The sequence below is a fragment of the Drosophila takahashii genome, chromosome 2R, assembly GCF_030179915.1.
Source record: "Drosophila takahashii strain IR98-3 E-12201 chromosome 2R, DtakHiC1v2, whole genome shotgun sequence".
NCBI lineage: Eukaryota > Metazoa > Arthropoda > Insecta > Diptera > Drosophilidae > Drosophila > Drosophila takahashii.
In genome coordinates this window covers 38,016,543-38,037,479 of record NC_091679.1, presented here as the reverse complement: position 1 = coordinate 38,037,479, position 20,937 = coordinate 38,016,543, and the positions used below count along the sequence as shown (strand labels likewise).

The following is a 20,937-nucleotide window of genomic DNA, read 5'->3' as shown; positions in this document are numbered from 1 at the left end:
TTAAAGAACACCCAATTAATGTTTTTCAAATGCTCATTTATTGCTTGCAATTACTCTAATTAGTGGCTTAAGAGGAAGCCGGAGTGCCAGGAGCGGCTGTGGTCACCGGAGCAGCGGTTCCAGGAGCAGCGGTGGTCACCGGAGCAGTGGATCCGGGGGCAGCGGTGGTCACAGCGGAGGATGCAACAACAGTTGTGCCATCAGTGACAGGAGCCCCGCTCGAGCTAGCAACGGGGCTAGAGGAGGAGGGGGCAGCGGTGGAGGTGGTGGATGTGGTGGGCACTCCGTACTTCAGACAGCTGTCGAGCAGATCGTATGTGGCAGCGGTATCCCGGACGTAGTTGCTCTCCGTGGTGTTGGTGCACTGGTACTCTGTGTCCTGGATGGCCTTGATGCCCATGCTCAAGGTACTGGCCGAGCTGGCGGCATTGGTGGCAATGTCGTAGATCACCGACACATCACTTTCGGCCTGGGGTAAAGAAAAGAGTATAATTTATATTAGGAAACAAATACTATCTTAAAAAAAAAAAGTTTAAGTTTACATAGACTCATTATTAGTAGTCCTCTAAAAGTTTTGTGATATACTTTTGGAAATTTTGTATGAATTTCCTCTAATCTTTTATGAGTACCTACTTTTCTAATAGTTTTAGAGGTTTATTATGTTTTTTTAAATGTGAGAAAATTGTTTGAGATTAACTATTACAACCATCTATACTTTAAATATGTTCCTAACTAAACGATAGATGTAATATAGAAAAGAGATTTTCTTAAAAATTCCTACATCGAATATTGCTTCATTGTTAAAAGTATTTTTTGACCATACAGGTCATGCATAAGGTAATCCAATGTACTGATTATGTAATATTCCTAGTGAAGAATCCTAACTCACCGCACTGGCGTAGCAGTTGAAGAAGGTGGTGGTGTCGTTGTCGCTGTTGCAGGCGGTGAAGGCGCTGCAGAGGCTGGTGACCTCCGCCTTGTAGATGGTCTGCTGCTTATCGGCCTCGGCGGTCAGATTGGCGGTCTCGGCGTTGGCGGTGTTGATGCAGGCCTGGTAGGAGGTGGAGAAGGTGGCAGCCACCTCGTTTAGCATGGGCAGGTAGAGGTTGAAGCACTGGGTGGTCACATCCGCGGAAACAGAGACATCCAGGTCGCGGGCATGCACCAAGTACTGGCTCAAGGCACTCTGCAGCTGCGTCTGGACATTGGGCTTGGCCTGGAAAGCGAATGGGAAAGCCGAACTGGTTACCACCGGAAACGGAACGGATATCAATTTATAAATTTACGTTGGCGGCCAGAACGCTGGCGAGGATTAGCACACTGCACAGAAGCTTCATAATTGCGGTCGTTTCGTTGGCGGTTCGATCTTGACTGTCGCTGCCAAGGAACAGGCACAAATGCTTTATATACGGGGCGACGGGGCGAATGATTGATCCGTTCGGGCGGAATGATATTTTTTTGTGAATATTTTCCTGCTACCGAGCGTCGATCAATTAGGTGGGTATTAATGCGTATGCGTAATGCCCAGACCCACAAATTGCTTTGCATGTGCATTCCCATTTGATGCCAAACACGTGTATTCAGGGTCAAAAGCTGATAGCAAGATAAGATGGCAGGGAAGGAACCACCGGAAGGCCTTGTTCGCGGTTCTTTGAACTTGGTGAATCGAGTTCAGCAGCTTAAGGGCTTACGATCTGCCTGGAATCGATTGCTGTAACGATTGGTTAATGAAACCCTATATCTATGGGAAAATTCCCCATAACTTCTTATAGTCTGACGTAATTAATTGCTGCTGCAAACTTTCATAAGAAAGGTTTTTCTCTTAGCCAAAAGTATGCAACACTTTTCGATTATAATCAAAGTTTGGAAGGCACTGGATCGTTATTTGCAGACGTACCGCCAGATAAGCAAACCTATAAACAAACCATATATCACTGTCAGATTACATTACCAACTTTTGGTTACTTTAGGCGGAAATTTTGCTTCGATTTTGGTCAGTCGTTTGTGACCACAAGTGTCATGAAAACTGTTATTCTCACGCTACTTTTCGCCCTAGGGGTAAAATATAGAATATTTAAAAATTCGTATTAATTCTTGAGAGACTTTTCTAGGTCTCAGCTGAGCCCCCGCGAACCATGAGCAGTTTGTGCTCTTATTTGGATGAAGGAAAGGACATGGCTTCCAATCTCGGCAACACCAAGACATGTTTTGCTCGCTATTTACCGGAACTAGAAAGTCAAGGAGCAACCTGGTCACAGGGATACAGTGTCTGTCAAAAGAGTGCTACCAATGAGCGACAGTCCCTGCTAACAGATGCCTCTGAGGCTCAGGAAAATATTAGAGAAGCTGCCTTAAGAATGAGTTCCTTTATTGACCAGTGTTTGGCACTGACGGAGTCTCTGGACTTTTTTAACTGCTTTGCCAAAATGGTAAGTGGGTGCCTCCTTACAACCCCCATTACAACTCTTTATAACCGAATTTTCCCTACAGACCAAGCTCCAGTTAGCCAATGTCTATAATATATCATTTAATGCCGCCGAGCAAGCGTTGATCCTAAATAAGAAATTGGGTAGCATCGAAATGGAGCACTACCGATGCACAAATCAAACCGAACATAATTATGTCAAAGGAACCGATAACATCTTTCGATCGTTGGATAAGTGTCTACAGCAGAATGAGACATAATTGCGACAGAGCAAGAATGTAGAAGGTGACATTCGATTTGAAATTCTTTATAACTGCAATAAAACATTTTGATAGTTACTGTAATAAATCAAAAGATGATGCTTATACAATTTGTTAGCACTAACCATACAAATTAGTTTGCACCAAAATTTTTAACTTTATATATTTTATTGATATGGTTCATACGTATAAAATAATATTTGACCATATTTATATTTAATTTTATTTTTATTTATGTATGTAATAGGATAGCCAACTTTTTGAAAATTTAAATTTCGAAAACGAAATTATAAAACACATTTCCTTTTAGGAAAATGAAAGTTAATTGTTTCATGTTTAAACTTAAAATAGTAAACTTATAAAAAGGTAATATCAATTCATAGTAAATTACAGTGAGTAATTTGCCTTTATGTAGTGGTGTTTATTCACCCTTAATCAATTGGTTTATATAGTAACAGATAAGCGATAATTACTCGCTAAGCTCATCGATTTCCGATCGACATTTTGTAAGTTCCTTGTGGGCCTTCCTCAAATTGTCCATGTAGTTTTTCTGGGCATCCAGGCTGCAAAGCAAGAAAGTCCGGTGCACTGCATCATAATCCTCACGCAGACGTGTATGAGCATGCGTTGCATTGTAATTTATCTCGGTCAGGATATCCAGGTTTCGAGTTCCCTTAAGGTAAAGTATAGTAAATTAAATAAATTACGTAATACCCTCAGAGTGCTAGAGCACCTACGTTCTTGATACATCAAAATAATTAATATTAATATTTTCATTTTGATATATCGTAAATAAGGTTTAATAAACTTATTCTTCCTTATCAACGTGCAACATAAATGATAGTCCACTTAGAAGATAGCTTCGCTTAAATTGGCCATAAGTACTACATTTATTGATTTACCACTGGCACAGGTTTCGTTTAGTTTTATAGACTTCTTATAGACTTTGAGCCAGATAAAACTAGTGATAATCTCGAAAGATATGTTATAGACAACTCACGTTCTCATTGATGCACTTGAAGTACTCCAGATCGTCATCCAAGGTGTCACAGATTTGCATATTACCGCACACTGCACTGGAACCCAATTCGATTTGCAGTCGCTCCAGTTCCACATCGACATCCAGGTTTACGATGGTCTCATTGGCGTTCAGTTCGCACAGATCGTAGGAATCGGAGAATATCTGTGAGGCGTTGGCACAGGCAATGGTGAACTCGTCGTGGCACTCGTCGATGGTAAGATCTGGTTCGGGGGTGGGCAAATCGACGAGGCCCTCTTCGCCCTCCGAAGAACCCAAATAAAGAGACAACAAAAGTATGGTTAGTACCCAGCAGAGGCGACAGCTGGTCTCCGTTCTCGCGAATTTCTGTAGCGCTTCCATTTGGCCGCCGATCTCGAATGCCGTCGAAGAACCAGCGTCGCCGTTCGAGTGCCGAGCCGTGCTAATTGATCATTTCCTAATAACTCGATTCTAAACCCATTCGGTTTTTATTGACCAACCCGAAGGCCAGCTATTTACGACAAGTTCAGGTGCTCTACTTATCTACCGTCGCGTACAATGATTGCAACTGTCGTCCGCTAGTTCGAAGCCCTCTGATTCGATCTGCCAATCGAACAGTCCGAAAGAATACCAGTAGCCCATGGTGTGGCGCTTGTCTCGCTAGAACAAGGCAGATAATATTCATTAGTCTGTACAGTTATCAGCGATAAGTAATCCCAGTGACGTATTGGGAAGCCTTTTAGGAGGGTTAACCCACTATTTGTATGCCTACGAATCCCAAAAACGAAATATTTTGGTGGAGTTTCTATAAGTTTAATAACCACTTTGCACAAAACTTTAAATATTGACCCCCTTCGTACAAATCATTTGTGTGTCACTGCTTTCACCTTTCTAAGCAATCAATTTGCAATCGAACCCGAAAGTATTCTACGCTTTATAAGCAACCGCTTTTATTGGGGCTTTTACGGTAACTAAAATTTTCCAATGAATGCAATAAATACTTTATAATTTTATACTCTTAAAAGAAACGCTTGATCAGGTTCCAAGCTCTCTTCTGAGACAAGGGAGCGGATCTGAAAAGGTCCTCCTCAGGTGGACGCTCAGTGGTGACGGCAGCAGGAGTGGTTTCGGCAGCAAGAGTGGAGGGAACAGCCGTAGTGGTGGTGGCCTCAACGGGAGTAGTGGTGGGAACAGCGGGAGTAGTGGTGGGAGTAGCTGAAGTGGTGGTGGCCTCAGTGGGTGAAACAGTAGGAGTAGTGGTAGGCTCAGTTGGTGTACTGGGAGCAGCAGGAGTTGTGGTGGGCTCAGTAGGAACAGCAGGAGTGGTGGTGGGAACAGTAGGAGTTGTGGTGGGCTCAGTTGGTGTCGAGGGAGCAGCAGGAGTTGTGGTGGGCTCAGTGGGAACAACAGGAGTGGTGGTGGGAACAGTAGGAGTTGTGGTGGGCTCAGTTGGTGTACTGGGAGCCGCAGGCGTTGTAGTGGGCTCAGTGGGAGCAGCAGGAGTAGTGGTGGGAACAGTAGGAGTTGTGGTGGGCTCAGTTGGCGTCGAGGGAGCAGCAGTAGTTGTGGTGGGCTCAGTGGGAACAGTAGGAGTTGTGGTGGGCTCAGTTGGTGTACTGGGAGCAGCAGGCGTTGTGGTGGGCTCAGTGGGAGCAGCAGGAGTAGTGGTGGGAACAGTAGGAGTTGTGGTGGGCTCAGTTGGTGTCGAGGGAGCAGCAGGAGTTGTGGCGGGTTCAGTGGGAAGAGAAGGTTCGGTGGGAGGGACACCTCCATTTAGGCAGATGGTCAAATCTGAGTCACAGGTGTCCATGTCGTGAGCGTAAGTCGCGCGAGCCGTATCCATACAGTCAGTAAGATCGCTATCGATCACTGCATACTTGGCACTGATGCGGTTGAAGTCCAGGCTGGAGTCACTGTTCAGTGTAAACATCACCTTGTAGCTGTCGGAGGACTAAAGGAGATAAGGTTGTTACTAAGTAGTTCAAAATAATTACATTTCTATTTTCGAAAGACTCTTATTAATAGCCACTTCATTTTTTTACTGGTTTAGTATTGCTCTACATAGACTAAGGGATCGGAGCTAAGACATTAATGGCACGCTTACTGATTGCAACCTAATCAAGCTATAAATGTTGAGTTTTTATAAAAGTTAAGAATGGGAACATTCTGAGTCAGCCGAAACCAAAAGGAATAAAGATAGTTCATTGTGTTTTCCCGTTCACAAGCCATTAGTAGTATTTAAAAGTTTTGCTACTGACTAATATTATTATATATAATTAATTAATTAATTAATTAGTTATTATAATACTTACGGCACTGCGGTAGCAGTCGAAGAACTCCAGTCCATCAACGATTTCATCGCAACTGGCCAGGTTGCTGCACATATTGCTGGTGCGATCCAAAAGAGACGATCGCTCCGAGGCACTTTCATTGGTGAGCTCCTCCCGATCGGTTTGGGCGGTCCTCTGGCAACCCATGTACTGCTGGTTGTAGCCCATGATCACGTTGGTCTGGTCCTCCATGTAGTGGTTGAAACAGTCGTTGATCAGCGTCGACTCATCCCGGGCCTCGGGAATGGCCATCATCGAGCGGACGGCGAACTGTTGGCGGAGCAACATGGAGGCCACGTCGACGGGATGATGGGGAACCAGGGCAAAGCCACTGGTGGCCAAAAGCAGGCACACTGCAATAGCGCACTTCATTTTATATATATTACTTGACTAACCGACTTAACGGATCTCGAATTCGTACTGAAAGCTACTGTCTTTGGCTCATATTTTTATAGCCCCGATCCATTGAAAATTTCGGCAATTGAAATTGTCATTGAGGAATCATTAATTCACGTTGATTAAAAGCTAATTAAGTTGTTATCGTCTTCTCGAAATCGGCGTCGAGATTCCTTCCGATTTGAGTTTTAATAAGTTTTTCTCTGACCCAACCCTCCATAAATAGCCCACTTATCTGGCATTGGTAATGGCTAATATAGTTGGCTCCTTATCAACCAAACGGTTAGATTGATTTGCTGGTGTGCGGTCAGTCAAGCACTGGTTAACACTGTACTTAGCCGTTTCAATGAGGACTAGTGATTGATAACAGGGGGTATCTTTAGTGGGTTATACAATGAATCACACGACCCTTTGCTTCAAGTTTATTATTTGTTGTTCCCCCTCAAACTAAAGCTATAAAAAATTTAGCAAAGCCCCATTTCGATTATCGAGTCATCCAAAGATTTTGGGTATTACCCAATTAAAAAACATTGAAATTTTCTAGTTTTCGATTAAATAAATTATAAATTTATATTTATTTTGTTTGCTTTGTTTATATGTATATTTAGAAAAAATTGGCGCGAGGGCTTACTGAGTTTTCAGCCATTGTTGCAGGCTCTTCAGAATCCGCTGCATGTCGCTGTTGTTCTGACTGGACACCGATTTCAAGTCCTCCTCGGGAGCTGATTCCTTGTTGTCTCCAGAATTTTCCGTGGTCGAGGACGAATCAGTGGAGGATTCAGTCGACGATTCAGTCGATGATTCAGTTGAGGATTCCGTGGAGGATTCAGTTGAGGATTCCGTGGACGACTCAGTCGATGATTCAGTTGAGGATTCCGTGGAGGACTCAGTTGAGGATTCAGTGGAAGATTCCGTGGACGACTCAGTCGAGGATTCAGTGGAGGATTCCGTTGACGAATCAGTCGAGGATTCAGTGGAGGATTCCGTTGACGATTCAGTTGAGGATTCCGTGGACGAATCAGTTGAGGATGCAGCAGTCGAGGAATCAGTAGAGGAATCAGTCGATGAGTCAGTTGAGGATTGGGTGGAAGGGGCTTGAGTGCTCGTGGTTGACGATGGAATTTCAGCGCCACTCATGCAGAGTTTCAGATCTTCGTAGTGCTTACCAGAAACCTCTGCATAGGCCCTATAGGTCTTGTTGCTGCATACGTATTGATCAACCTCGATGAGACGTATTTCTTCTCTTACAAAAGCCAGCAGTTCGGAGGCATTAGCGGAGATGGTAAACATGGACTTGGTGTTGTTGGAACCCTTTGAAAAAAGAACAAAATGAATTAGTAAACTACATAATAGATAGAGAACTAACTAAAAATTTTAAAATAAAATTTTACTGATTTCTAGGAAAAATAACTCTTGTAATTAGTAACAGATAAACATAATAGTTCTATAGTACAACTTTTTTTCAAGAGAATCAGTACAAAGTTATGATTAAAGGTTGTTTTTATATGAGATATCAGCATGATTATCATTAAACGTAGTTTATCTAAGAGAAATCATCATGATAGTGTAGAAAATCAAAGCGATTATAAATTTTAAAAACGCAAGTACTTATTTTGCCTGTTTTTGCAATGGTGAAATAAGTTGAGTATTTTACGTTGGCAATAGGAATGGAAATCGCATAGTTATTGTGAATTTTTTAGGGTCTAACTTACGGCTTCACTGTAGCATTCGAAGTACTTCTCGGCCTTTTCCAATTTACTGCATTGCGTGAGGGCTGCGCAGGAGCTCGTGGCGGAGGCGTCGATAGCTTCTCGATTGGCCTTGGTGGTGTCGTTAATCTGTGAGATCTTCAGAGCAGACTCCTCAATGCACACCTCTGTTTCGGCTTGGTATTTCTCCGAGGCTTCGTTTAGCAGGGGGAGATAGTAGTTCATGCACTTGATGGAGTGGTCGCCATCGGCACTAAAGTCCCGGGATTGCAGGAGGAACTGCATCAAGTCGGTGTTCGGCCTGTCAAATTGCTGAGCAGGCGATGGCAATGCCAAAATCTGGCTAAGACCGGCGGCCAAAAGGACAATGCACAACTTGGCTATCATTTTGAGTATACGGCTAAACACTTTTTTTATTAATTTTTCTAGACTTTCACGTCCTCACTGATTCAGCGATCGATTAACACTTATTGATTGGCACCTGGCAGCTGCAGTATTTATAGGCGGTGCGGTTGAGTGGTCCATAAAAAAATATTCCTGCCTTACTATAGTTTCCATTAAAAAATACCATGTTATTGCCGTGTTATTGCCTCGGTTTTAGCCAATCACTCGAGCTATCTCGAAAACCGGGGCGTAGTTATCAGTCTTATCGGTTTTATAACCGCCACTCAACGGGACCCACCCGTTAAATCCAGCCCAAGGGTGTCCTCCACCCCGATCCCAAAATTTTTATTCAGTTAGATCAGCACCCGATCGAAGTCAACACTTCCCGGAATTATACGGATTCCCCGAATTTGAAAAAAAACGTTCTTTTGAGAAGAGTTGAAAGTAAAAGAACGCAAATGGCTAGGACTTTAACTAGTGTGGTTCGGAAATTATCTAATCTAATATAGTTGGAGTGCTTTTCTTCTAGAAGACACACGTGCTGTCTGTATGTCTGTATTGAAGCTCGATTCCTAGAAAAATCACAAAGCCTATTAAAAAATAAAATATCTGCGTATGAGTACTTCGATTCTATCGTCATTGTCGCTTGTTATTGGTGAGAAATGGATTTCGATAAGACCTTCGACTTGGCAAAAAAAAAAGACAAGTAGGCATGCTAAGGTTGAGTGTCTCGTAAAGGGTACAAATAACTGTAGGCCATGGGCCTTAGGATTTCCCAAGGCTTATCAATTAATACCAGTCAATATTTGGGCACAGATTGATTACTGATTTTTGTATAATTTTTATGACTAATGACCGAACAATATGCACTTCAACCTTATCAGATTCGATTGTAATTATTACCTACATGTAAAAATTTAATGACTCACTTCAGATATTATTATGGCCTCGAAAAAAAAGCAATCGTTCAGATAGTTGGGCATGCTTAAAGCTATCCTCATCGCATGCCCCTGCATAATTATCAGAGCTCAGTGGAGTGGAGATTTCATCAGGAATACGGGAGCTGCCGAGGCAAGGACAACTTCTAATTTGCATATCTTAATTGCGTGTTCTTTGAGTGTGTGCAAGATTCCTCCCCCTTCCCCCCGCCAATAGGCAAAATGCTGGGATGCAGGATACAAAATACTCTTGCAACTTGCCAAGTTATTGGCTTTATTTTGGCAAAGTGAAATCTCCCCTTTGCACAGCGCTTCTAATTTGTTTTAATTGCAGTGACAACAAGGCCGCCGGCAGCTGCACAAACAATAACAACACATGCAATTAAATTTGAATAAAAAGCACCGCTAGGAAAATGGCTCTACTGTTTATTTAACTGTTACCGCTACCTTAAAGTGCAACGCCACCACCCCCTTTGTTTGCCCTGCCCAAGGTAAAGTTTTCCCAGGCTGATTTACATGTTTGCCCACCTTTTCCCTTGCCCATTCCTCACCTCTCCTGTCCTGCGGATCTTTGATAAACTTGGACTGATGGCAAATGCAAAAAGTTTTATTTGCATCGCATCAGGTTGGTTTCCTGCTCGGTTTTCCACCTAGATCGGACCGTTAATTAAGTAAGTTGCAATGGGTTTTAGTTTCTCGTTTGAGTTTCCAGATTGACTTCATCACTTGATGCCATCTGTTTGCTTTTAAGATGAGCCCAGTCCATTTTTCATTAGCAACTCTCAATCGCCTGCAGCGTGTCCTTCAATTACCTGAAGTGTTCAGCCTAACAGTTAAAGAGTGGCAAGAATGAACTACTATCAGATACCCATTACTCAGTTAAAGGCAGTGCGAGAGAGATGGAGATATGCAAGCAGGAAAGCGGCAGCGCCATTTAGATTCATTTTCATTATTTGCTTTTAACTTTTTAATGATTTAAATTTTAAATTTCCACACTTAAACAAGCAGACTTAGAATGCTCTTTTTTAATACATTTGTTGCAATATGTACACTTTATTTAAATACTGTTATTTTCCTAAACATAACGTTTGAAAATACTTTCCAGCCTGCTGGCCAATCTTTGCCTGCTGATGGCACTGCTGTTTTCATCGGATTCGTTATGGGAAGCTTCTTTTGGCTTAGATGTTGTGGCTGGTGCGGCCGAAGAGCTAGATATGGGTGCCGCTGAAGTACTTGATTCGGTTGAGCTTGACTCCGGTTGAGGTGTGCTGGTAATAGGACTGCCGGTGGTGGTGGTGGTTGTGGTGATCTCTGGCACAGGAGACAGTCCCAAGAGGCAGGCCTGGAATTCCGTATAGGTGTTGCCGGAGCGGATCTCGTAGTTGCGAGCCGATGCGTTGTAGCACAGCTCACAGGTGTAATCGAGTTGCTTAATCTCCTGACTCAGGGATGCGTAGAAATCAACCGCACTGGAAGTAACTTCGGTCAAGTTCTTCGTCGTTCGGGAGCCCTGAAAATTGTTATCAAATTTTCATTAACTGCCCAGCTCTGTAGCAAAATATATTGCATTGCTTACCTTTGTGCTATAGCAGGCCAAAGAATGCAGACTGTTGCCCCCCCAGTTGCACTTAATAAGATCGTTGCAGCTTGCTTGGGTAGAATTGTCCAGTTCCGAGACGATCGAATCGTATTGCTTCAGGGTCGCTCCATAGCTATCATCGTACTTAACATCACACTGCTTGTACTCCTCCTGGTAGGCAGCCCAGTCCGATTCCAAAATGGCATTATAGTAGTTGAAACATCCGCTGGTCTGCTGTGGGTTAGCCCTCTGCATTTCGCTGGTGGCGCTCATAATCTGCATCATCCTCGATGGCCCAGAAATGAGGCTGGGATTGGCGATACAGGAGCCGATGGCCACGGTGGCCAGCAGGATGGCGATGAGGTGGGAGTGCATGTTGCTCGCTCGACGGTTCGTTCGTTACTTGGTCCTAACTGGCGACTAGCCACTGCTTTTATACGAGCTCTTGAGATGCCATAAACTAAGCGATCGCGGTGGCTTTTCCCGTATCTTGCTGCAGATAAGGCGTATCAGTTGGCAATCACACTACGCACCGGACTTGGGCTACTTGTACTTCCTTCAACAATCTGTAAACAGCCTAGAATTCCATCGATTAGAGGTTATTCAGTTTTTGTTCCAGCCGAATGATTGGGAATCTAATTATATACGAGTTTTTAATGCGAAAAATGACCCGATATCATTATTATCAAGGCACTCCCCCGCTGTCTGTTTTGCTCACCCAGAGATTGGCCATCAAAAAACACCCTGACTTACTTGAAATTGCGGCAATTTAGACTGTGAAGGAAAAAGGGGGATTCCAAAATAAACAGACGAACGGAAATTAAAAACTCACTGGTTCCAAGAATTGAGTTAATAATGCTATTTGCTCTAAATATAACTTATTGCCTAACAAAGTCGGAACATTCAAGGTATGCGATTATATATATTATTGATTAGCATCACTAATCGAGTCGTCATGGCTAATGACCGTCTGCTTGCCAAATTTAGCTTCCGTTCTATTTAAGCTTTCTGATATTGCATCTTGTACCATAAGACCCGTTGTTAGTTCTTAGTTATTCAAATATCACTATAATCACAAAAATAAATAAATAATTATTAATGAAGAAACAGTAATGTTTTTCAATGTTTGCCTGCTAAAACCATCCGAAAAGCTTTTGCTAATACTATTGAAAAGATTGAGAAATTTTAAACAAAATTTTAAACAGCCGCTAGCTGGCGCCAGTATCTTTGAAGACTGAATATCATCATATCCCTCGTACTCCGTTTAGCTGAAAGCGTTTACTCTTGTTTTAAAATTTAAATGGAGTAAATTAATAAATAATTAAATAAAGTTAAATTCCGCATCAAACATAATCGTCATATTAAACTGTCTCAGATAACAATCCGCAAGAAAACAATTTTTATTTCACCTTTCGAGTTTCCACAATTTAATAAGCAGACTTGGAAATAATATCCAGGATTTCGTCGTGAAAGGCCATTTCAAAACCAATATTTTGGATTATATTTTTTTATACCACACTTCCTGTTACTTTTCTTCATTTATATATTCATTACATTTATCCCACAAGTCCCCATGGATTCGCGAATGGTATAGACATATTTACAATATTCAAATTTTATTTTATTAATGTTCGTTTTTTAAACAACATGTTTGTAAATGCTGTCCAGTTTGTGGGCCAGTCTGTGCTTGCTGTTGCCACTGATGTGTTCATCGGAATCGATTTGAGATATTTTGGTAGGTTGGGCAGTTGAGGCGGGTGCTGCTGCAGTGCTTGATTGGGTTGATGAGCTTGGCTGGGGAGTTGTGGTGGTAGTAGGCCTGCTGGTTGTGGTTGTGGTGGTGGTAACTTCTGGCACGGGATGCACTCCCAAGAGGCAGCCCTGGAACTCCGTATAGGTGTTGCCGGAGCGGATCTCGTAGTTGCGGGCCGAGGTGTTGCAGCAGAGCTCACGAGTGTAATCGAGTTTCTGTATCTCCTGCCCCAGGGATCCGTAGGAAAGAGAAGCATCTGAAGAGATAGCAGTCAGGTTCTTGGAAGATTCCGGACCCTGAAAGTTATTATAAAATTATTTATTAATATTTAGTATGAAAATAATAGTAACAAAGTGTGTTGTGGATATCTTATTTTTATTAAAATTACTTTACCTCAGCGGAATAACACTGCAAAGCATCCTGACTGTTGTTCTTGAAATCGCAGTCAAGCAACCTCGCACAGGTTTCGAAGGTGGAATTGCTCACTTTCCAGACAATAGAATCGTACCACTCCAGGACCTCCTGTTTGCCGCCATTGAACTCATCCCCGCACTGTGCGTACTCATCCTCGTAAGCAGCCCAGTCGGCTTCCAAAATGGCATTATAGTAGTTGAAACAGCTGTTGGTCTGCTGTGGGTTAGCCCGCTGCACTTCGCTAGTGGCACTCATAATCTGCATCATTCTCGATGGCCCAGAAATGAGACTGGGATTGGCCATGCAGGAGCCGATGGCCACGGTGGCCAGCAGGATGGCGATGATATGGGAGTGCATGTTGCTCGTTCGACGGTTCGTTCGTAACTTGGTCCTAACTGGCGACTGGCCATCGCTTTTATGCCAGTCAAAAGACTCAGGAGCTGCCATTAACTAAGCGATCACAGGGGCTTTTCTCCTATCTCGCAGATAAGACGTATCACACTACGCACCGGACTTGGGCTACTTGTACTTCCTTTAACAGTCTGTAAACAACCTGGAATTCTAGATATATTTTCAGTCCTTATCTGCCATCGATTAGAGGTCATTCAATTGTTGTCCCAACCGAATAATTGGAAATCTAATTATATACGAATTTTTAATGCGAATAATCCGTCGATATCGTTCTTATCTCGACACTTCCCCTTTGTCTGGCTTGCATAACCCAGATACTGGCCATCAAAAAAACACCTTGACTGGGTGTGACTAAGTCGAAATTGCAGCAATTTGGGCTGTGAAAAGAGAGAACAGGGGATTCCAAAGTAGACAAGCAAACGGAAATTAAAGAATTTTCGGGTGTTTTCAACTCAAGACTCTCCCAGGTTCTAAGAAATGGGTTAAATATAATTTATTGCCAAACAAAGATTTTAGATTTTATTGTTATCATGTCAAGTTTGCCTAACACGATTCTGGTAATAAAAATTTGTTTAATTTGGCGGAACTAAAGACTTAGGCTTGATAAAGTTTTTGCTTATCTTGTCGATAAGATGCGCTAGTAAAAAATTTAGAAATTTAATATAGTAGAAAAAAAGGTTTTTTTGCTGACAAAAAACCTTAAGGAATAAGTTCCTTTACACTGGAAAAAATGTGAATAAGTTCACAAACCACCACTTATTCGAGTCTTTTCATTTTAATTCATATGTTGGTCATCCAATTTTGGTAAATAGGGGATTGGTCTGTTTAGTTTGGTATGTAGGTTGTGGTGGGGTGGTCTTCAGGCACTGGAGATAGTCCCGCCATGCAGCTCTGGAACGCCTCGTAGGATTCGCCGGAGCGGATCTCGTATTCACGAGCCGAGGTATTGCTGCAGAGTTCACGGGTATAAACGAGTTGGTCAATCTCCTGACCCAGGGATCCGTGGAAAATAGAAGCATTTGAGCCAACAGCTGTTACGTTCTTGGAATGTTTTGGTGCCTGAAAATAATAAATAATAATAATTAATTAGTTTTTAGTACAAATATTAAATAAAAGGGACTTGTTCTTATTAAGGATACTTTACCTCAGTCGCGTAGCAAGACAGAGACTTCTGGCTATCGCCCTTGTTATGACATTCGAGCAGATGACCGCAGGAGCTCTTCACAGTATTGCCGAGATCCCAGACAATAGGATCGTACCGCTCCAGAACCCTTTTATGGCTGTCCTCGTAGTTATTCACGCACTGATTGTATCCATTCTCGTAGGCAGCCCAGTCGGATTTGAAAACGCCGTCGTAGTAGTTGAAACAAGCGGCGCTCCTTTGTGGGTTGTTCTGCTGCATTTCGCTGGTGGCACTCATTATCTCCAGCATTCTGAAGGGACCAGTAATGATACTGGGATTCGCAATGCAGGAACCGATGGCCACTGTGGCCAGCAGGATGGCGTTTAGATGGAAGTCCATATTGCGCGCCCAACGGTTCGTTTGTAACGTGGTCACAACTGACGGCTGGCCAATGCTTTTATGGCACCGAGAAAACTTTTTCTATCTTCAACAGATAAGACTATTTGCATATCCCAGATATTGGCAATTAATTTTCAAATTTTCAATCAATTCAGTTTCGGCAAATTGGGCTTTGAAGTGGAAAGGGGGACTTTTAATTTGGTATTGTTATCCTCTTACGAAGGGTATTCGAATTTTTTTTGTTTCCATTCCATATCATTGAGCTGCACAGCTGTAACATATAGATAGTATCTATTAGATACATATATCTGAAATATTCAAAACTATACTGAAAATAATAAAATGTTTTTCTGAAAAGGTATCCAAACTTCAACTTGTCGAAACTACCTTTCTTCTAGTTAATTTAATTAATTGCCTCGCAATGGCGGCGCTGTCTTCTTCGGTTTTTGAGCTGCAGTAAAAATTGTGATAATCATTTAATTATCACAAATTTTAAAAGAAGGAATAATTAGACTCTATAGACAGTAGTCCACGTACTGACGAATCGCAATGGGATAAATAAATTTGTTTTACCAGCCAATTTAGCTTGCATTTTATTAGCTCCATCTTTAGAGGTAATTGTTATCACCACCCTCGCTTTCAAGTTAGCATAACACGGTTTTGGGCAAAAAAAAATCTTCTTTGCAAAAGGTAAATAAAGAAGCCAACGGAAATTGCAGAAATTTTTGATATTTTTAACAAAGCGGAGTACGTCGTTTCCAAGAACTCAGTTTATAAAGTTTTTCGTCTTAAATTGAGTTAATTGCTAAACAAAGAATGACCCTTTTTCACAGTCCTTCTTAATGGTACATAATGTACCCTTACTTTTACTAACTTAAAGGTTCACTGAAAAGTTTCTAAGAAGACCCAATAAAGCATTTTTTAAAAGTCAACGTATAAGTTTTATACGTACAAAGGTTTACCATCCAAATTACAGAAAAAATAGGTTAAGATTTTTTATATAATACACGCGATTAGATAAAGATTCTACTTATCGGCACAGCCCGTATACGTCATCAAATGTAAAAGTTTATAAGCATTGGGAGCCACCCAAAAAATGGTCGTAACCACTGCAAATTGGGCTGATAAAAGATTGGTATTTAAATTATCGTAGTAATTAAAACTTTATGTCTGTTTTCATGCAATAATTTGATTAATTTTACAATTTCTTGTTGAGTAAAATTAATGCACAACAACACGTAATAAAAATGCTTGATTTTATGTTTATGATTTATATATTTAAATGTTTTCAGTAAATCAAGAAAATGTTAGCGGTGTTGACTAAATGTGAAAATGCAAATGTTCGCTTGCTTAATTTTCACAAAAAACAGAGGAGCTAATAATTTAATTATCCCAAATACTTTAGAAACGCTAACGTGCAACGGGGCGTATGATTAATTTTATTTACCTGCCATTGCAGGTATGCAGTTCCTCAGCTGTCGCTGGCTGACTGAGCTGCATACTAAGCAGTCATTTTGATGCCACTGTTCTGCAACGGAAATAGGTACACTTAAAAATATATATTTTAGGAAGGTTTAAAAGGAAGTTAATACAATAAAAATATTTATTATTTCTTAAGTTAGGTTTATTAAAAATCAGGAATTATCCAAAATATTAAATTAGATATTTAATGACAAATCATAATCATAACTTATTTTTCATAGTGAAGAGCCTTGCCTCGGGGTTCATTTCCACTCAGAGCTGTCAGGACGAAATGAAGTCGAGTAGCGTCTGCCGGCTTTCGGTTCCGTTGAGTTGAGTTCCGTTGAGCTGCGCTGAATGAGGAGAAGCAGCCGCTGATGGATTGTCAGTCGAGGGACAGGGACGCGCTGTTAAATGGGGCACAAATAAGTGTAATTGTTTTGTAAATGGCCCCGTAGTAAAACAATTTCCAATGCCACTCCGCGTCCGTTTTCTGTCAGCCAGCTGGTTGGCAACTCACTCGTCGCCCTGCACTTGAGTCAGCGCCGAAGAAAAATCACCTGGCTGTAGTGGGTATAATTTAATTTACAATACCCACTTCTTTGGCACTGTCAACCGGAGGAATTTTAGCAGCGATACGAATCCAAAGAACGCATGGCCTAAGTGACTAATTAACTATTGGCCACCATAAACAAATAAAATGGCCAGGAAAATTGATAACATGATTATCGAAGCCGCATCTAATCAAAGGCAAATGGAGTGGTTTCCAAATCACAGGGGGTTTCTTAATGAAAGGCTTATAAAAGACGCAATTGCGCAGACTTGAAGAGTTAAGATTAGGCTAGGAAAAGGAAGCGGAAGTGTGATGAATATTTAAACTATTTATAAATGATTATCAATTACACTGTGCAGCATTTTTAGTGCTTTTTAAATTTACCTCAATGGATGCTATATTTTTGGATTCGTTACGAATTCCCAAGTTAAACTGCGTTTTCCAAAAAGTTCCCCGACGCAAGGATTCTTAGCAAAAGGACCTCAAAGTTCGAAAAATGCTGAAATTGGCCAACTTTGCGGAGCTCTCAGAGGCAAATGGATGCATGGTTTGATTCGATGTTAAAGTTTTTTAAAAGATACACCCTTTATCTTTTAAACCCCATACTTAAAAATTTTTAAGATTTTTTTTAAGGCAGAAACAAATTCTAGAAAACATAGTCAAAAAACATAAAAGTATACAGCTGCGGTCAAAATGGTAGTAGTGTTGCCGCCCTGTGTATTTAAAAGTTTGTTGTTGTAATTGATATTTTCCTGGTAATATTGTATTGATTATAATTTTACTATTAGACTAATTGGATAAGAAAAAATTACAACATCAAACTTTTAAAAACACAAGGCGGCGACACTGCTACTATTTAGACCGCAGATGTATGTTTTTCAGTTTTTTGACTATGTTTTTTGAAATTTATTTCTGCCTTAAAAAAAATCCTAAAATTATTTTATGTATGGGGTTTGAAAGATAAAGGGTGTATCTTTTAAAAAACTTTAACTTCGAACCAAGCCATGCATCCATTTGCCTCTGAGAGCTCCGCAAAGTTGGTCAATTTCAGCATTTTTCGAACTTTGAGGTCCTTTTGCTAAGAATCCTTGCGTCGGGGAACTCTTTGGAAAACGCAGTTTAACTTGGGAATTCGTAACGAATCCGAACATATAGCATTCATCGAGGTTAATTTTTGATGCTGCATAGTGTTATCATTGAATTCTTTCACTTTGGGTATATTTACTAAGCTTATTAAATATTTTATTTAATACAAATACCATTAATCAATTTAAAAGCGATTAAAATATATTAAGCATATCCCATATCATTTTATATCGGTTGTCATACAAGATAGCCATTTAAATTGGCCAAGGCAAACGCCAGATTTTCCCTAACCACCGCAAGATATATATATTTCAAAAAATGTCGGTAAGGCAAACTGACGACAGCGACTCCACGCCTTTCTTATCAAAACCGCATTTATACGTCATCAACTGACGATAGGAAACTTCTCCTTTGGCCAACAATAATAATAGCTGATAACGATTTTCGGATGGCAATAATCAGGTGGTAATTAAAAAGCGAATATATAGGTTTGCCCTTTAATATTTGCACCGAACAGCGAACATGGAAGGCTAATGAACAATTCCGTTTAATACGATATTCGATTAATTTTACAAGCTCTCCCGCCTCCCTCCCTCATAACGTATACGCACTGATGTCACTGTCCATTATTACAGTTATTATTATTATTATTATTATAAACTAGGAACACTGCAATAACAGAGCCCGATTTTACGATTGCCATAACAAGAAGCGAAGCAATTAAAGGAGACGTATATATATAGACTATGGACAGGGATATAAATATCCAGCCAGAGCTGCCATAAAGTTGCGAACTGGACACGCTGTAACTTTATGGTTAGCGCGTGAAATTCAATTAAAAGGAATGTTCGATATTAGTTACAATAACCAGGGGGATATCTATCTCTGTGGTTAGATAGATAGAGGAGCGAGAGCGTGTCCGAGTCATAAACGGAACTTATTGAATAAAATTGAAGGGCAGCAAATAGACAGGCAGTCGGCGGTGGCAATGGCAGTGGCAATCAGCCGCCAAAACCACGATAAGCGCCTATGTAAGTGTCGGGAATATGGGGAATAGTTTTGTGTGATTTATGCTTTATGCAGAGCATCGGTGGTATTCCGGTGGGCGTTTGATTGCCCCTGGTTGAGGCATGGATGTGCGTCACTCTCCATAAAGATTATACGCTGATTAGGAAGCACATATCACATGCAGTGTAATTCGACAGGCTGCAGTCGGAAAATTAATTAAGGCGAATACCCATTGGGCGGCAAAGCCAGAACTTAATGAACTTGCCCTTGTCCTTGGTCGGGGATATTCCGGAAATGCAACCGATTTTCAGTGGGTCAGTGGACCGAAGGCGAATTCCCAATTAATTTGCACTCTAATTAAAAAATTTCTCCCGCGAGCTGCTGGAAATTAAGCTTACGCCCCGTTATACGCAGAAATAATACTTTTTAATTGCTTCACAAAAATGCTGGTGAAAATAAAACACCCCCAAAGCTAACCCAGTTATGCATTCCGTGTACAAAAGCAAACAAAAGTTTATGGAAAAAGAGAGATCTGCATAAATAAATATAGAAGCGGGGAGAAGAAGATACGACCACAAAGCATGACCGCAGAAAATATACATACACAAAAGCTGTGCAAAAGTTGTGGCCACTATTTGATAAACTTTAAGATGTCAAAGTCCGGGGAAAGTCCGGGGAAAGTCCGGGGAAAGTCTCGGGAAAGCGGGCAGGGAAATGCCAACTGGCAACCTTATAGACTAAGTAAATGTCCGAAAATGAAATGAGTGAAGAGCGACAGAGTCGAAAAGCCACAAAAAGCAGGGGCATTAAAGAGAAGTCAACAATGGAAGGAAGTTGGCCGGCAGCAGATGAGGACTTGGCATAAAAAATGGAAGCTTCGGGAAACTAGGAAAAAATACTGCCCAGTCTGAGGGCAATATCAGGCAGCAGACTCAATGAGGAAAAAAGGAACCGAAAACCAAACAAATGTAAAGTTTATTAGATCGTAAGTGGAGGACAGGGGGAACCGGAGGGCCAATAATGTCACATCGCCATCTGCAGAATGCAATAAAAGCGTTTAACCCGAAAGCAAACGCTTTGCAAATATGTGAAGCGGCTATGAAAAATGCTCGCCGCTTCCAAGGAAAAGGAAAATGAGGAAAAGCTAACAGAGAGCAGCTCCATTTAAGCAATACCCTTGCGGGGAAATTTATTTAATTTTTAGCTTCAGAAAACTTATAAAAATATTTTATTTATTTTTAAAATATTTATTAATTGAAGATATTATTAAAATGTATTCTATGGGAATTTATCAAGAGTGTTTTAATATTTATATACACTCTAAATTTAAGCTAAATAAGTTAAATATTTTTAAGGATTTTTTATGATTTCCTAAGATACCAATATTGGAGTGAACCCAAAATTCCCTAAGCATCACAAAATGTCAAAAAAAATCGCAAACTCCAACAAAGAAGAACAGATGACCATAAATATAGTTTAGCCAAGGTGAAAACGCTGAAAGTCAGAAAAGAAATGCAGACGAGATTGGACAACTACAATGGAAAACTGTCATTTCATTTAGCTTTTCTCGGTTTTTTGTTTGACAAGAGGTATAGGAATTTATTGATTGAATTAATTAAGAACTTCAATTTCAGCTGTTGAATATTTCTGTGAGTCAAACGAAGCTTTTTGTCGGTGAATACCCCACCTTTGTTCGGTCATCAGCTGT

The 20,937-nt window shown here is 41.0% G+C and overlaps 8 protein-coding genes across 8 annotated transcripts; 1 reads left to right on the top strand and 7 right to left on the bottom strand.

Annotated features, from left to right (window-relative positions):
* Positions 1-15: 15 nt before the first annotated feature.
* Positions 16-1,373, bottom strand: LOC108066201 (protein TsetseEP). Its single transcript, XM_044393084.2, has 3 exons — positions 1,287-1,373; positions 890-1,216; positions 16-469 (listed from the first exon to the last, which is right to left on the bottom strand). The coding sequence occupies exons 1-3, from the start codon at positions 1,335-1,337 to the stop codon at positions 68-70; spliced, it is 780 nt and encodes a 259-aa protein (XP_044249019.1). The 5' UTR covers positions 1,338-1,373; the 3' UTR covers positions 16-67.
* Positions 1,374-2,019: 646 nt separating this feature from the next.
* Positions 2,020-2,685, top strand: LOC108066340 (uncharacterized). Its single transcript, XM_017154828.2, has 3 exons — positions 2,020-2,058; positions 2,112-2,429; positions 2,491-2,685. The coding sequence occupies exons 1-3, from the start codon at positions 2,020-2,022 to the stop codon at positions 2,683-2,685; spliced, it is 552 nt and encodes a 183-aa protein (XP_017010317.2).
* A 397-nt stretch (positions 2,686-3,082) lies between these two features.
* Positions 3,083-4,180, bottom strand: LOC108066339 (uncharacterized). Its single transcript, XM_017154827.3, has 2 exons — positions 3,686-4,180; positions 3,083-3,358 (listed from the first exon to the last, which is right to left on the bottom strand). Exons 1-2 carry the CDS (start codon positions 4,064-4,066, stop codon positions 3,155-3,157), a joined length of 585 nt encoding a protein of 194 aa, XP_017010316.2. The 5' UTR covers positions 4,067-4,180; the 3' UTR covers positions 3,083-3,154.
* Positions 4,181-4,492: 312 nt separating this feature from the next.
* Positions 4,493-6,390, bottom strand: Muc55B (Mucin 55B). The gene is made up of 2 exons (XM_044393083.2): positions 5,998-6,390; positions 4,493-5,636 (listed from the first exon to the last, which is right to left on the bottom strand). The coding sequence occupies exons 1-2, from the start codon at positions 6,385-6,387 to the stop codon at positions 4,704-4,706; spliced, it is 1,323 nt and encodes a 440-aa protein (XP_044249018.1). The 5' UTR covers positions 6,388-6,390; the 3' UTR covers positions 4,493-4,703.
* A 617-nt stretch (positions 6,391-7,007) lies between these two features.
* Positions 7,008-8,532, bottom strand: LOC108066204 (uncharacterized). The gene is made up of 2 exons (XM_017154604.3): positions 8,124-8,532; positions 7,008-7,722 (listed from the first exon to the last, which is right to left on the bottom strand). The coding sequence occupies exons 1-2, from the start codon at positions 8,505-8,507 to the stop codon at positions 7,039-7,041; spliced, it is 1,068 nt and encodes a 355-aa protein (XP_017010093.2). The 5' UTR covers positions 8,508-8,532; the 3' UTR covers positions 7,008-7,038.
* Positions 8,533-10,448: 1,916 nt separating this feature from the next.
* LOC108066206 (uncharacterized) lies at positions 10,449-11,420 on the bottom strand. Its single transcript, XM_017154606.3, has 2 exons — positions 11,019-11,420; positions 10,449-10,952 (listed from the first exon to the last, which is right to left on the bottom strand). Exons 1-2 carry the CDS (start codon positions 11,394-11,396, stop codon positions 10,518-10,520), a joined length of 813 nt encoding a protein of 270 aa, XP_017010095.2. The 5' UTR covers positions 11,397-11,420; the 3' UTR covers positions 10,449-10,517.
* Positions 11,421-12,620: 1,200 nt separating this feature from the next.
* On the bottom strand, positions 12,621-13,579 carry LOC108066208 (uncharacterized). Its single transcript, XM_017154608.3, has 2 exons — positions 13,168-13,579; positions 12,621-13,070 (listed from the first exon to the last, which is right to left on the bottom strand). Exons 1-2 carry the CDS (start codon positions 13,543-13,545, stop codon positions 12,660-12,662), a joined length of 789 nt encoding a protein of 262 aa, XP_017010097.2. The 5' UTR covers positions 13,546-13,579; the 3' UTR covers positions 12,621-12,659.
* Positions 13,580-14,424: 845 nt separating this feature from the next.
* Positions 14,425-15,129, bottom strand: LOC108066232 (uncharacterized). Its single transcript, XM_017154649.3, has 2 exons — positions 14,744-15,129; positions 14,425-14,658 (listed from the first exon to the last, which is right to left on the bottom strand). The coding sequence occupies exons 1-2, from the start codon at positions 15,119-15,121 to the stop codon at positions 14,425-14,427; spliced, it is 612 nt and encodes a 203-aa protein (XP_017010138.2). The 5' UTR covers positions 15,122-15,129.
* Positions 15,130-20,937: the final 5,808 nt, after the last annotated feature.

Excerpts from the sequence above, each read along its gene's own strand:
- LOC108066201 (XM_044393084.2), bottom strand. The coding sequence starts at position 1,337 with ATGAAGCTTCTGTGCAGTGTGCTAATCCTCGCCAGCGTTCTGGCCGCC. Across the intron at positions 1,217-1,286 it reads CCAGCGTTCTGGCCGCCAAC|GCCAAGCCCAATGTCCAGAC; the intron begins GTAAATTTATAA and ends TTCGCTTTCCAG. Across the intron at positions 470-889 it reads TCAACTGCTACGCCAGTGCG|GCCGAAAGTGATGTGTCGGT; the intron begins GTGAGTTAGGAT and ends TCTTTACCCCAG.
- LOC108066340 (XM_017154828.2), top strand. The coding sequence starts at position 2,020 with ATGAAAACTGTTATTCTCACGCTACTTTTCGCCCTAGGG. Across the intron at positions 2,059-2,111 it reads CGCTACTTTTCGCCCTAGGG|GTCTCAGCTGAGCCCCCGCG; the intron begins GTAAAATATAGA and ends AGACTTTTCTAG. Across the intron at positions 2,430-2,490 it reads TTAACTGCTTTGCCAAAATG|ACCAAGCTCCAGTTAGCCAA; the intron begins GTAAGTGGGTGC and ends TTTTCCCTACAG.
- LOC108066339 (XM_017154827.3), bottom strand. The coding sequence starts at position 4,066 with ATGGAAGCGCTACAGAAATTCGCGAGAACGGAGACCAGCTGTCGCCTC. Across the intron at positions 3,359-3,685 it reads TCAAGTGCATCAATGAGAAC|GGAACTCGAAACCTGGATAT; the intron begins GTGAGTTGTCTA and ends CTTTACCTTAAG.
- Muc55B (XM_044393083.2), bottom strand. The coding sequence starts at position 6,387 with ATGAAGTGCGCTATTGCAGTGTGCCTGCTTTTGGCCACCAGTGGCTTT. Across the intron at positions 5,637-5,997 it reads TCGACTGCTACCGCAGTGCC|TCCTCCGACAGCTACAAGGT; the intron begins GTAAGTATTATA and ends TATCTCCTTTAG.
- LOC108066204 (XM_017154604.3), bottom strand. The coding sequence starts at position 8,507 with ATGATAGCCAAGTTGTGCATTGTCCTTTTGGCCGCCGGTCTTAGCCAG. Across the intron at positions 7,723-8,123 it reads TCGAATGCTACAGTGAAGCC|GGTTCCAACAACACCAAGTC; the intron begins GTAAGTTAGACC and ends CTTTTTTCAAAG.
- LOC108066206 (XM_017154606.3), bottom strand. The coding sequence starts at position 11,396 with ATGCACTCCCACCTCATCGCCATCCTGCTGGCCACCGTGGCCATCGGC. Across the intron at positions 10,953-11,018 it reads TGGCCTGCTATAGCACAAAG|GGCTCCCGAACGACGAAGAA; the intron begins GTAAGCAATGCA and ends AACAATTTTCAG.
- LOC108066208 (XM_017154608.3), bottom strand. The coding sequence starts at position 13,545 with ATGCACTCCCATATCATCGCCATCCTGCTGGCCACCGTGGCCATCGGC. Across the intron at positions 13,071-13,167 it reads TGCAGTGTTATTCCGCTGAG|GGTCCGGAATCTTCCAAGAA; the intron begins GTAAAGTAATTT and ends AATAACTTTCAG.
- LOC108066232 (XM_017154649.3), bottom strand. The coding sequence starts at position 15,121 with ATGGACTTCCATCTAAACGCCATCCTGCTGGCCACAGTGGCCATCGGT. Across the intron at positions 14,659-14,743 it reads TGTCTTGCTACGCGACTGAG|GCACCAAAACATTCCAAGAA; the intron begins GTAAAGTATCCT and ends TATTATTTTCAG.